General features: G+C 34.4%; 1 protein-coding gene across 3 annotated transcripts in view; it reads right to left on the bottom strand.

Annotated features, from left to right (window-relative positions):
- The window catches only part of CTNNA3 (catenin alpha 3), a 1,485,947-nt gene that overhangs the window by 384,835 nt on the left and 1,085,802 nt on the right, over positions 1-15,310 (bottom strand). For all 3 annotated transcript variants that reach the window (XM_046655293.1, XM_046655294.1, XM_046655295.1), the window contains one exon: positions 2,326-2,526. In XM_046655293.1, the coding sequence (XP_046511249.1) occupies positions 2,326-2,526 (201 nt within the window). The remainder of the gene's footprint in view (positions 1-2,325; positions 2,527-15,310) is intronic.

Raw genomic sequence — 15,310 nt, 5'->3', positions numbered from 1 at the left:
GTATTTTTCACAGACAATATCTCTATGGGAGAGAAAATGCTCACATATTTCAGCCTTGGTTAAGATCAAACTGATCTAATTAGCATTTTCATCTAATTTATTGCTCAGAATTCCCTTTAGTGAGGCATGCTTTTGATAAATTTTAGGGAGATCTGTTTGGAGAAAAGTTTGGAATTAGACGTATAAAACCAAAACGAGAAGCTTTCTCCAAAGATAAGCCAAAAAAATTATCTGAAAAGCTAAAATGACAAAATTGCAAAGTCATAAACTATATCGTTATATTAATAATAAGATGTGACATACAGAATAACCCAGGATTACTCTATATTTATTATATTTAGGGCACAGGACATAATTTACCTGGAGAATTTTAATTAAAGTTACATGCAACTAATTAGAGGAAAAAGGACTTCTCGCTCTTCTGATTGAATGATTATGTAGCCATATTGGTTAATTATCTTGTAAGGTCATTATATATCATAGAGTTATTGACAAACTTGTAATTAAACGTGTAAACAACTTTGTTTCATTTTTATTTTCTGATTTCAGATTATAAGGATTGATTGTTAACAGACTGAACAACACAGTTCACATTCTGGACACTTTAGAATTTCACTTTCACTTTTTTGCATGTGGCAGATATGGACTCTATCCTATAGAGAATAAAAGCGTACACTTAGTACCTTATACAGACACTGTGACCATAAGAGTATGTTTGCAAGATATTACTAATATGATTACAAAACTGAGACAGAGGCAAATCCTGGTAGACTTTACCTATTCAATTTCTTACAAGAAATTTTCATTTGGCTAAAAAGAGAACCTTGATTCATTCTTCTCTTACTTAAATTTCATTCTCAGAAGGGAGAAAAAAATAACTCTGTACTTGATTTTGACCAAAAAGAAAGGAACAGTTAAATTTAGTTTAGGGAAGAGATGCTGGACTATCATAACACAATCATCTCCTTAAGCAAGTAAATATATTGCCATACCTCATTGTTAAAGCAGCTTCCATGTTGTCCTATTTGTGACAACAGTGGCTTTTGAGAAGTTGGTAAAGAAATATAATGTGTAGAGTTGTAGATGCTCCTACTCCATCTTTCCTTAGCATATCTTTAGTGTTTCATTATTTTAGGAATATTTTTAAAGAGGTGATGAGCAAACTATGTGCCAAGATTCATCACTGATTTTCTGTATCAACATGCTAGGAAGACAGCAACACTAATTATCAATTCTCTACAAACCTCACTAGGCTTGCCTTGCGGTATATCTTTTCAGAACTAGTCCCTAGGGCAGGTTTCTCAACTGTTGATATGTTTCTCTTAATTTCAAGGAACTGCTTCCTCCCCACTCCAAATCACCCATCCTCCTCTCTTCGACTCCTTTCACTAAATAATGTACATATCATCCAAATTTAATGTGCCCTATGCATAACATAACAATTCTCTAGGTAGGATGAACAATTTAAGTATGGCGTTTCAAACGTTTTAGGAAACATGGGTGCACTGTCACCCTAGTGTTAAGAGGTAATTAGTAAGAAAAATTCAACCTGGAGATTTCACAGATCACAAGGGGTTTTCACAGGAAAAAGCTCTACCATGATGACTTACAAAAATAGTTGATTGCCCTCATTCAAATTATATCCATTATTTCTGAATCCACATGAAGTCACATGCTTCTGTAAGTTTTTTGGAGAAATGCCAATAACAGTGTTAAGGATAAGAATGCATTTTACCGACTGATTCAAAAACTAAAAATTTACTAGTTGATTTTAGAAAATATTAACTTGAGTGCTACAACCAAAACAAAACCCTGGTTCCATATTTCTTAAGTAATCAAAGAAGATCATGTGAAAGAACAAATTGTTGTTTTGCAAATAGACTGCCAACAAAAGTAAAGAGTATTTCTCTGGAAACACAGGACAAGTTTACTCTGTTTAAGTAATGTAAACAAAAACCTGGGCGAGCAACGACACAGCTAAAAGAGGGTTTGGAAACTATTACATACTTACCACATCTGGACTAATTATATCTCCTAACAGCTCTGGCATTAATAAACATTCATAAATGGCTAAAGCCTGTGGGCAATTTATATAATGCATATATTTATAAAGGATTTCTTTTCCCCAATGAGTATATTTATTTCTCAGAGATAAATTTCAAATCACATAACCACAGGATGCAAGCATCTGTCAGACAGTAGAGCAATCCACTTCGAAACAAGCAACACAGACCGAGATCTTCTTTCCATATGTCTGGATATTTGGTAGCTGTATAGATTGAAATGTCAGGAACAGTGCAGCTGTAACTGGGGACTGAGACTTACCGGTACTCGTAAGGAAGTTAACATTCCTCATCACACCTTCAGTGTAAGCCCCTGGCTCGTAACTGTCCATTTCACCTGTGACAATGTGAGCAACTCTTGCTGCCCGTCCTCTGATAGCACCTGCAGCACGGTCTAAATTATCAGCATCCAGGTCTCTCAAGGCTACAATACATTTGTTGACATCTTCTAGGATATGGCTCTCTGCAAGTAAACAGATCAAAGTAGTTTGGTGTTTTTATTTTTCTAAATCACATAAATCTAGCATAGTATAATTTATGTTAACTTCTGACTTCAGATGCAGTGCACATTGGGAAAGGAAGACATTGACAATTAGGAAGGAAAGATACAGACATGATTTTGCTTATATTTCTTGAATAGAAAAATTTGTGAAATATAGAATTTTATATTTTTATCAGCAATTCTTATACATTACACATTATTTTAGATTCTAGTTCCAGTAGACAAGATCTTAGATTTGAGTGATTGATAGGTGGAAATTAAGGAAAGTTTATAGATTAAAGCAAAAACAAAAGATGTAATGATGGAATACTTAATTTTAATTAAAAGCAATTATAATTAGAAAACTCTTAAAAATATCACCTATCCTAACTACATAGAAAAATAAAACTAGGGAGTTCCATTCAACTAATGTTTATTCACGTAAAATGAGATTTAATGCAATTACAGAAATTTTATAAATTAGTGAATAATGAAAAATATGAAATATATGCTTTTTATATTGTAAAAGAACAACTTCATCACATCTGTGAAAACATCTATATTTTCAAAGGGCTTTTAAAAGGTTGGTTGACTTGAAGTAAATGAATCCCGGAGAAAGGTCCCCACTCTGAAGAGAGTCTCCAGACCTCTTTCTCTCCTTCCCTCTTTGTATGATTAGGACTTGAAGACAGCAGGGAGTTATGAGTATAGCACAACAATGTTTTCTTTTTCTATAAAATGATTAATACTGCCAGATGAAACTAATTAGAGCGGCTGAGCAAATATGTGGAATATCAATAAGCGTGGGCAATGATATTTCTAAGAAACTGAAAGAATACTAAAAGAATGGCTTCTGGCTTTATTAAATGAATCACCACCCAAAGTCTTTAAACACTATTACTTAAAAACACATATAGAGAACAAGTACAACAAAAAGATCTCGGTAATTCCAGAACATATTGTTAACTTTCTCTCTGGATTGACTATGTGCAGGTAAGATAGACAGGACAGGGATTCATAAAGCAATCTCCTTGCAGAGTCACCCCTTCCTCTTAGGCTGTAGAGTATACAGTCCAAACTACCAAAGAACATGGTCCTTGGTGACCTTAGACCTGATGCCTATCATTCTTCTGCAGGCCCCTTATGCTTCAGTTATGTTTATTTTATGATTTCCCAAATCCACCATATTCTTCCATGCCTATGTTCCTGTGGGTATATTAGAACCTTGACCTGGACTGCTCTTTTGGGTTCCTGGACCCAATCCCTACATGTGCATGTCTGGAGGCTTCCTCACACCAACAAGCAATTCTCTGGACACCAACTGGGTGCCCTCCAACTCAACTCAATTATGACACTATCAACCCCAAGATAGCATCAGATTCCACAGGTTAAGAGTTCAGTCCTACAAGACTGCCCCCACCCCACTCACTTCAAATGTTGTTTGTAAATCCAGGTTGTTTTCTGTACTTCTGACCAACTGTTTATAAATCAGAGGTTCCCATGACATCCTCCTTGGTTTGGATTAATTTGCTAGAGTGGCTCACAGAACTCAAAGAAACATTTTAGTTCCTAGATTTAACTGTTATAACTTAGAAACAGTCAGATGAAAGAGATGCATAGGGCAAGGTATGGGGAAATGGTGTGGAGCTTCCATGCCCTCACCTGGCATGCCACTTTCCCCACATCTCCACATGTTCACCAACCTGGAACTCTCTGAACCATGTCCTTTTGGAGTTTTATGGAGGCTTCATTATGTAGACATGATTGATTAAATCATGGTCATCGGTGATTCATTCGACCTCCAGCCCCTTTCCCCTCCCCAGAGGTCTGGAGGTGGGACTGAAAGTTCCAACCCTCTCATCACAAGATTAGCTCCCCTGGCAACCAGCTCCATCTTAGATGGGGATCTAAAAGTCACCTCATTAACAAAACAAAAGACACCTTTATTGCTCTCATCACTTAGGAAATTCTAAGAGTTTTTGGAGCTCTGTGCCAGAAACAGATGAAGACCAAATATATATTTCTTGTTATAAATTACAATATCACAACTTCCAATCCCTTCTGGTCTGCTTGATTGACTCCTACTATTCTTTCAAGACACCAGTCAAATGTTCCTTCTTCAGGAAATCCGTGCCGACCTAGAACAAGAAACTTGGTTCCATGTTGTTTGGGATTCCCATAAAATGGTTTATATGTTTCCACTATAGCTACTTCCTGTGGTTTAATGATGTACTAATGAAACCCTCTCTCTAGTACACTCTGAAATATATATGAGTGCAGAAATTTTATCTTATTTCTTGAGGTATCATATCAAGTCCCTAGTATAATACATGGCACCTGTTAGGCTAACAAGAATGTTAGTGGAATGAATTGATGAAGTGCTCTTATAAGATGCATCTGGTAACAGTAATTTTGTCTACATCCTCAATTATGGGTTAGAAACATAGGAAGACGAACTTCTGTGCCCTTAAATTTAGTCAATTTAACCCATATCAAGGACACTCAGGTCATTTGCATGAAAAAGATTAAAGGCTGAAAATCCTCATTATAAATTCACTAGAGTTTTAACCCAATTTGTGGTATTCACTTATGAATATGTCATTAGGCATATAATAAATCCAGGCATGGTCCCATCTCAACAGAAAGTGCATGTGTGCCATCACCATCATATTTCCCCTGGAACTGAAGTACCAGTGTAAATGTGGAAGGCATAATAATCATCAGTTTTTTAAAAGTCCCCAGATGTGCACTTCAATCATACATTAAGAAACTGTTATTTTCCAAGTATGTTGGTTTGTTTTTTTTAAAAACAAACTCAACATATATGTGTACAATGAATGTTTAATCTGTATTCACTAAAGGTGCTTAATTTTAGATTGCTGATTTGTTTTTGCTCAGTTCTATAAAAGTGAAAAGATGCTTAGGGAAAGAGCAGTGTTCATTCTTGGAAGATTAATTATCTAATAAACTATGTAATTTCTGTTTAATTAAAGGTGAAATCATAGCTGCCACAAACTATTTTTTTTCCTGGTGAATTTTGCACAGGAAAAAATATACAGAGAATATTCACCCACAATGAACTGAACGTTCACCTCTTCTGTAGAACAATGATATACATTCTCATCGATTTATTTTATTATTTAAAGCAGAAAATAAAACTATAGCAAGGATTTTTCTGGTTCATTTTTTGCTTGGCCTTATAGAAATTTGTGTGGTTATTGCTTTACATTGAGCAACAATTAGAAACCATAGTGTTAGTTATGTTGAGGAATTATAGAGGTAAGGTCAGCTATGAAAATAAAAGTCCTATGTGAACATATATAATATGAAAAAATAATAAATGAAATAAGTGGCAAGAAGCATATAGCCAGATGTTATTTGAAGCAGCTATATTGAGAATGTTGGAAATGATGACTAAATGATCTTTGAATTTCTAAGATTAAATATAGCACAAAAATATTAGGAAAGATTTGCAAAATTTCCCTTATTGTGACACTTTCCTGTTACCCTGAATGTTTCACAAAATGCCAGCAACAATTATTTGCATGAAATTCTAAACATAGAGTGCCAGAAAAAGAAAAGAAAAAGGTTGGGCACCTCCCACATATGCACAATAACTAAACATTAAAATACTTTCTTAAAAACAATTATTTCTTTGCTATTCACATTTTGGGGGAATTTAAGTAGCTAAAAAGGCCTTCATGATAGCTTGAGTTTTTATGCCCGGTTGTATAACCCTAAGCCTCTAGGAAAGAAAGAAAACATCGATGCCTTGTATGAAACTTCCTACTGATGTCTCTCTTAAGTCTTTGCTGATGGAATGGGTTTACTTGCAGACACAGCAAAAATCATCAGGAGCTCAGCCTCGGATTCATGTTTTTCTCAACTGTAGATGAACTTGGACTCTACAACTATGTCGCTTTAAGATGAAGTTTAAAAGAAAGAGAATATGGTATTATAGAACAAGCGCATTCAGAAATTATGTGTTTTAGAGACTTGACTGAAGATTTGTCTTAACAGTCTCAGAGTGTCAGCTGAGTGTTTGATTTGGGGTGAGGGACAAAAAGTCCTGGTGTTGCTGCTAATCCTAAAGTTCATTATTTTAAGAGCAGAGACTTACTGAACTGCTAGCGATTTCTATCAATCATTTTATCGCTATCCTGAGATGCAAACAGCGACCTCTATAATGTTGGAAAACAGGAATGAACAGGGCAATAAAAGACACTTCCCAAAACATGATAGTCAAAATTATCACCACTTTATAATTTTAATGAAGTTTTGCTAACCTTTATCACAAAAGTCTGCCCAGTTTCTCTGCATGATAAGCTGTTTATTCTTCATTGGACTTTAACCAGCTCAAACCTGCCTGACTTACTTCTGAGAATAATCAAAAGAAAAATAAAGTTCAAGATTGCGTCTCCCAAACTAGTTCTTTACCAGCTATGCTTTCAGGCACTCTGCAGTGCTTACACAGACACGATTCTATAGAAATAAAAAATCACAAAAACAAAGCCACTGAAGCCTTCGTATTTCTTTCAGCAGTCTTAAGTAGGCTCTAAAAACAGTTTCCCCTGTGAAATAGTTAAGAAATTTATCAAAGCTTGGAAAGAGGCAAAGGGTACCATTGCTTGTCCTTTCAGTGTTCTCCTGGGCAGACTGTGAATCAGGCCTACCTGGCAGATGACTAATTCTCCAAAAGTGTGTGCCTTTGTTCCACTTGCTGTTTATGATTGGGTAGGATATTTACTATTGGTTAGTAGTAGATGCTCATTTTGTTTTTAAAACTGATAGCCATTAAATGATTCCTGTCACGCAATAATACAGGTAAATTTTTATCGGGTAAAGATGGGAATAATTTTTGTAGAAAAGATAATCCTGCAGGTTACATTTTTATTACTCTGTAGGACATTAACCAGTTTGTTTCTAAATTAGAAATTTTATTTAACCGTTCTTTCTTTATCCAGTTCTCCACAAACAAGCATTGTCATCTTGGTGGTTCTCAGTAATAAATTTGTGACACATGCTCGCCTTAAATTTGTAAGAGTCTTGCATTCAACTTTGGAAATTTTTTCTTTGGTTGCATGCTTTGACTTGGAAGCTACTCATTCTTCAAATAATTTTTTCTATTCAGGGGAAGAAAATTTAAAGCGAAAATTCATGTGGAATCATAGACCTACATGTAAAATTCAAAACCATAAAGCTCCTAGGAGAAATTCAAGATAAACTTGGATCTGGAAGTGCCATTTTAAATACAACACGGAAAGCATAAATAAGAAAAGAAAAAAATTGATAATTTTTACTTCCTAAAAACCAAAAATTTCTGCTCTGTGAAAGATATTGTTAAGTAAATGAAAGACAAGCCACAAACCAGGAAAAATACTGGCAAAACACATATCTGATAAAGGACTGGTATCAAAATATACAAAGAATTCTTAAAACTCAACAATAAGAAAACAAAAAACTCAACTAAAAATGAGCAAAAGATCTGAGCAGACAATTCAACAAAGAGGATGCATAGATGACAAATAAGCATATGAAAACATGCTTGACATCACATATCATCATAGATTTGCAAATTAAAAAGATAATGAGATACCACTACACATCTATTAAAATGGCCAAAATCCAGAACCCTGACAACATTATGTGATGATGAAGATATGAAGCAATAGGAACTCTTATTTGTTGCTAATGGGAATGCAAAATGGTACAGCCACATTGGAAGACAGTTTGGCACTTTCTTAGAAAACTAATGCTTTCACCTCATGATCCAGCAATCATGATCCTTGGTATTTACTCAAATGACTTGAACACCTATATACACATAAAACCTTCGCATGAATGTTTATAGCAGTTTTAATTAGAATTAGCAAAACTTGGAAGCAACCAAGACCTCCTTCAATAGTTGAATGGAGAAATTGTGAAACATCCATGCAATAGAATATTATTCAGCAATGAAAAGAAATGAGCTATTAAGCCACAGGACATGGAGGAAACTTAAATGCATGTTGATAATGAAATAAGCCAAAGTGAAAAGGTTACACACTGTATGATTCCATCTTTTTGACATTCTGGAAAAGGCATAATTATGGACACAATAAAAAGGTTAGTGGTTGCCAGGGATTCTGGTGTCAGGAGGGAAGGATGAATGGATGGAGCACAGGGGATTTTCAGTACAGTGCAGCTATTCTGTATGATACTGGCATGATGGTTATATGTTATTATACATTTGCCAAAAGTCATAGAATTTATAGCACAAAATGAACCCTAATGTAAACTCTGAAGTTTAGTTAATAAATCAATATTGGTTTATCAATTGTACAACAAAGGAGATTCCTCAAAGATTCAGTGTTCAGTGCCAAGTCCGCCATAGACCGTTAATAAGCACTGTGCCTAGTTTCTAAAGTTGGAAGAAAACTAATAATGTTTAATCTTACATATTCAGTAACATTCAGTGTCTACAGATGTCTACAATTAATGAATTTGGAATTTTGAACATGCTTCAATTTTTCCAAGACTATAATTAAGAAAAATTCTGATTCTTTCCCCAACTTTTCTAACTTTCACACAGTAGTATCTCTGATTGCCAATTTGTTTGTTTGAGTTTTTAACAAATAATTTTGGAAAGGCTGTTGTTTTCTGGGCATTGTGCTAAGCAACGTATGTGTACTATTTCATTAAACTCTTATAATAACCCTAAGAGATAGGCCTATTACATTTCAGTTTTGAAGATGAAGAAATCAAAGCTTTGAGCAGATAAGTATCTTTCCAAAATTCACAGTTACAGTGATGAGCCATAACTTGAAATTAAGTTTGTCTGACCTGCTCAGATCCTATAAATGCTAAGTCTCATCTGGCTTTAAAATACGGTGATTCTAAAATTATATTATTCAGCTATCCCAAATGTATGATGAAAAGAGGAAAATGTAGGTTTAAAATATTTTCTAAATTTTATAAAAATGTTGCAAAAGATTGTTTATAATATTATGTAACCGAATACATTATAAATTTTCACATTCATTTTAATTGGGCATGAGATATCATCTATGCATATTTAGAGGGATAGTTTCAATTCTGCAAAGCTCACATGAACAGTGTTCTAGTAACGTTAATATTCTGCATCTGTATGGAGCCATCAGAGCTAGAGGGAACCTAAAGTATTCTGGAGACGCCACCAGAGGTAATGGCCATAGAAGAAGAAATTAGCGAGTGAATTAATGCCTCAGTTATTTAGCTATTCTGGTTTAAGAGTAAAAGTCTAGGTTATCGAATTTTATGCTGCCCTTATCTTGACAAAACAAACAAACAGTAAAAGCAAACCAAACCTTAGGCAGTCTTATTCAGCTCATACTTTCTTCCATTGACTCCTCTTAGTCTGAGCTTTTTCATGTTAATTGTCCCATTGCTTCCTCTCCCATAGACCAAGAACTTATTAACATCTAATATCAAAGCACTGGGTAAAAAAAAAAAATAGCTTTGAAGATATTACCAGATTGAACATCAGGACTGTCAGCAGGAACAGGCAGTAGTGAGCAATTCTCCCATATTATGCAATAAAAGCGTTCAATTCCTGCACACTGGATGCTAATGTCGGATGCCTCTGTTGCTGGATATTCTTGTAAAATGCAGTCAGTATTCATTTGGGTGCTATTCCTTGTTTATAGCTCAAAATACTGAATAACTTGGGTGTCCAATTACGAAGTTTGTACTTTTGGGCACAGAGATAAGGAAATCCTGTCACTATTTTAAATGACCTCCTTGGAGTAGATGACACATATAATAGAACAGAAACTCCAAAGAATAAAGTACATAAAGTGACAAATATACGGATAAAATTAGAAACTAACGAGTTGTTTATAACCTGGCAAATTTTATTTGTTTTCTCTCTCTTTTTTTCCCCCAGAACATTAAATATGCAGTTCAATCATTTCAATTACCTTTTAAAATACAGTATCTCTTCACATGGAAAAAAAAGGTTAATAATTAAAAAGGACAAGACTGTTACTGAATGTATGCCTTAGGAAAGCTGGCTTCCCTACTCAATGACTTTATCTCAAACTCAGTCACAATGTCCTTTTGTTGAAATGTATATTTCTTTTATATAAGTACCATTCTTCAGGGAAGTCAATATACTTCATCTTAACTCAGATTTCTAAAGAGTGTGTGCTTATCATTCACCTCTTCAAGGAATTTCTCCATGAAGTTCCCCCAGAGTCCTCTAGAAGATTTTCTAAGGGATCCTAATAGCTATCCTGTAACCTCTGAACTAGATCCCAATTTTGACAGCATCAGTAATTTTCTCTTGAGTTCTCTCTTTCTTGAAGGCCTATGTATTTATAAACAATTATTTGACTTTCTAATTTAACTCTGAAAACATACACTGAATCCAAAATCTTATTGAATAAATGTAGATTAATTCAGATATTAAAAGAAGGATACCAAAAATCTCTTTTGGTTATATGTAAGCAATTTTTTCCCTAAAATGTAGGGTGTAATCAGGCAGAAATAATTAACGATATAGTTTACGAAACTTTATTTTAAAAGTATTAAAATCACTAAATGAAATTGTCATGAATTAAAATTTCAAGAGAATGATTATAAAGGTTTTCCCCTCATTATAAGTTGAGTATTCACACGAAAAATGATATTTAAAGTTGATGACAGGCATTAACACCTTGTAAATGGACTCAGTTTACGGGAATACTGTGGAAGAGTTACCTAATTAAAAGATAAAACCGACTTTTAAAATTTTTTTGTGACAGGTACAAAAAGTTTATGAGCAATGGAGCAATGGCAAACAACAAGTCAGTGGAATAGTTATTAAGTATTTAGAGAACTCTTCAATCCAGGCAATGGATTAATGGAGTTAGGTCAGGAAATGACAGTCCCAAAATCATCACTCTAAAAGGCATTCCTTTTCTAGTAAACCAAGATAATCCCATACACACACGTAAATTTATGGATTTATGTCATAATAAAACTTCAGCTGCAGCTGCTGATTGAAATAACAACTACCAATGAGGTTATTTTATAAGGCAACTAACCACCGGAGAACATAAATAATACCTCCATTTAATGGAATATTATAAAACAATTTAAAAGCTTATAAAATATTTAAATTGCACAGAAAGACGCTTATGAGATAATTTTAAGGGAAAAAATCATGACATATATCTATTAAAATAGGACCTTGGTTTAAAAATTATATATATATATGTTTGTTTATAATATACTATATAATTACATACCTTTCCAGAAACTGTTAGAAAGAAATTTCCAAACTCCTAATAGTAGTTTTTAACACATAATGACATTATGGTTAATTTTTGTTTTTTTCTAAAGCATTTATTTATTTCCCATAAAACACTACTGTATGTAGTAATTCATAAGTAATACCATTTTAATGATTGCTATTTTAAATTACACTGTATCTTTAATTAACAATGTTATTAAAGAATGAACCTTGGTAGGTACGACTTAGAGAACTAAGCAACCACAATTTGTTAACAAGTATATATTGCTCAAGTAAATATGAGTCTGATACCCCCAGATAAATCTTAACACCATTAGTTCTTCCAGGATTGTTTTTCCTCTCTCTCTCTTTCTGCCTGCAAACTAGTAGTAACTAAACTGATTTTAAAATATTCATTCATTAAATGAGTATTTACAGATGTCCTACTACTAAATATTTTAGAAGTTGATAAGATAAACAAGTCACTGTCTCTGCTTTAAAGAACTCACGGTCTAATGACAGAAATGAGCACCTAAACACGCAGCTACACGGAGACAAAGAACTGATGAGGGCCATATGTGCACAGGAAGAGTGGCTAGGCCATTTCCTTTTCCAACAGCTCTCTCTCTGTTTCCACATCATTGCATTACATACCATGGATTGTTCCATTGAGATCAAATGTATCACAGTGCGTATGTCTTGGTCTTTGTGGGAATACTTTTTTAAAGTCCATTGTGTATGTGGGGACCTGGATTTGGCCACCCCAAGATATGTCTCTTTGGCATCAGGATTATTTGAGGCTAGTTACTTTGCAGACAGGAAAACAACTGAAAAGTAGAATTTACTTACCCTTTGTAAGAGGCATTTACATTGTAAAGGAACTCTCCATCTGTAAAGATATCTCCCTCTGGACCAGGAAGAAGGGGAGATGACCTTGTCTCTAGAAACTCTTAATCAATGGGGAAGGCAAGGACTTAAATCTGCATTTGTTTATTGTGCTTGTCTGGTAACCTCCTGTAACTGACTTCCCTCCCCCTCCCAATGTTGGCATTTTTTTAAGGATGAAGCATCTTTCCTTAGGCTAGGAACTGATTGCTGCACTCACCTGTGACCAACCAGCTCAAGACAGTAGACTTGCCTCCTGCTATGCCCTCCCAGATAGCAGACCCACTACCTGCTGTGTTCATCAAGCGCTGTGCCGACAGGGCAATCTTGTGACTATTGTGGGAGGGACATTTCAATCCTATGTGAAATATCCTGTTTGGGGTATATAACCACTATGTGCACTTCACTTCTTTGGTGCCCTTTCTTCCTTCGGGAAGAAAGGCCCCGGGCCATGGTCCTCATAAAGCTTTGTTTAATTTTCTCTTGCTATTCTGTGTCATGTGAATTTAATTCATTCTCCAGCCAGACAAACCCACATTAGGTAGAAGAAAAGTCTTCCTCCCCTACATGTATTTACAAGTTCCTTGATGATTGTGAAAGTGGCAGTGGAGTAATTTTCCTATCAAAATTACAAGGATGTGTTCAACAGTCCCTGATGTCTCCAATTATGAGAGTTTGAAGACAAGTGACGTACTGTGGGAGTCATTGCTAAAGTGAAATCTGTATAAAAACTGAAGAATTTCTCAAAAGGCATTTTATTGGGAGAATTTTACATAACATAACCAATTTATAAATATTATTTTATTAGATGGATTATTTATTGTTTACATCTTTTTTCTTTGCACATTTTAACTGTTTTTAGTTGCTTCTTTCATGACTTGTAAAATACAATTCATGTCCTTTGTGTGTGGACATCTTAGTTTGGCTACATTCAATTTAGCAAAAGAGAAGCATGAAAATTTTAAAATTTCCTATTTAACGATCAAAAAAGTAGTTCTTTTATTTTCTAATTCTGTGCTCAAGAACAAATTTTTACCTCATACAGAAAGCTCCAAAATGAAAATTGGCATGAATAGAAGTCATATGTCCAACAATTACAGTGATTGCATGCAATCTATCTACAAGGTATTGTAGTTAGAAGAAATTTTTGCCACAATTCAAACACGATAGAAGACAGTAGTACATGGAACAACTATCCATATAATAAGGATCACAGTCAGGGATGCTAGTGCAGGTACTATAACGAGGACAATAATAATAAAATCAGGAAGAAAGTAACATGACAGCAAAAACTGCTGATAGTAATGAGAGGTAAGCTATTAAAAAGATTGATAAAAGTGTGGAACAAAACATACTGTGTTCTTTTGATCCTAAGGCTAAATAAAAAGCAGAGAAATATCATCTTTGTTCAAGATCTTGAATCAAGGTATGAGACATTTTTAAAAGATGCGGAGTCCAGTTGTCCTATACAGCTTATTCTCCTTTCAGTTCTAAACCTCCACTGTCAGACCATCTAATCAAACTGTCTTGAACAAATTCAGTGTTATTATCTCAGCAACCTCTTCTGCAAGGCCATTCCTCGAATGTAAACATCTCTGCATGAAAAACAGATTCACAACATCTGGTCTGATTTCGTTTTCCTTTCATTTTCATTTTGTTGCCTTTTCTATTTTATTTTCTTTTCCAATCATGTTTGTTGAGCTACAAAGAGTCATTTTCACTTGTATCTGTGGTCCTTATTTCACTGTCTACTTTTAGGGTTGGTGGTCTACCTTGTTGCTTAAGGTTAGTTGTAAAATGATAATTTGAGGATCTGTAATTACCCTTGCTCATACTATTTCAGAAAGTTGGCATGTTTTATTTTCTTATAGTATTGTCCTCACCAATAAAATGCATGAGCTAAAATTGACCATGAGTGTTTTCTCAATTCTATATAGCCATAGGCTCTGATTTATTTTCCTTTCCTGCATCTGGTTGCCTTTCGTATCTCCTGCTTTAGTGACATTTTTAAAAAGAAGCTGACGATATCATTTTAAGGCAAGAACTCCACAGGAGGTGTAAAATATTGTAACCCAGATGATAAACACAAAGCTTCACTTTGACAGTCAAGAATAAGTAAATTCAAACATATGGCATCCCACATTCCATCATAATTTTGCATATGGTACCTGTGTGAAAAAGTGGGGTTGTCACACAATTTTATGCAATGACATTAAAGGACTTAAATAAGAACTGGAGTATTTTTCTCATACTTAATATTCACACCAAACTTTAGACATCACATTATCAAAATGTCATCTGTTATCAAGGAATATCCAGCCAAAATGCAGACTTTCTTTGCTTGTTATCCTGCTATATCACAGACCCATGCTATTATCTGAAGAAAATCCTGTATGAGCCCTAACATCATCATACTTTCAATGAATAAAGTCATATGAGGTGAATTTACTCTAATCATGGCTTATGATGTTGCTTTCTCCCTAATTGACTTATATGACAATACATTCAGTCATTTAAGGGTTAATTTTTATATGATCTTACTTACATAATTCACTGCCAGATGCCAAGAAGAAACACATTTTCTCTGATATTAATAATGCCACTTCTCTGCTCCAACTAACTTGGGTTTATCCCATTTGTTTATAAGTT

This window comes from Equus quagga, chromosome 2, assembly GCF_021613505.1.
Source record: "Equus quagga isolate Etosha38 chromosome 2, UCLA_HA_Equagga_1.0, whole genome shotgun sequence".
Taxonomy (NCBI): domain Eukaryota; kingdom Metazoa; phylum Chordata; class Mammalia; order Perissodactyla; family Equidae; genus Equus; species Equus quagga.
Note: the sequence above shows the minus strand (reverse complement) of the source record. Positions and strands in the feature narration are given on the sequence as shown.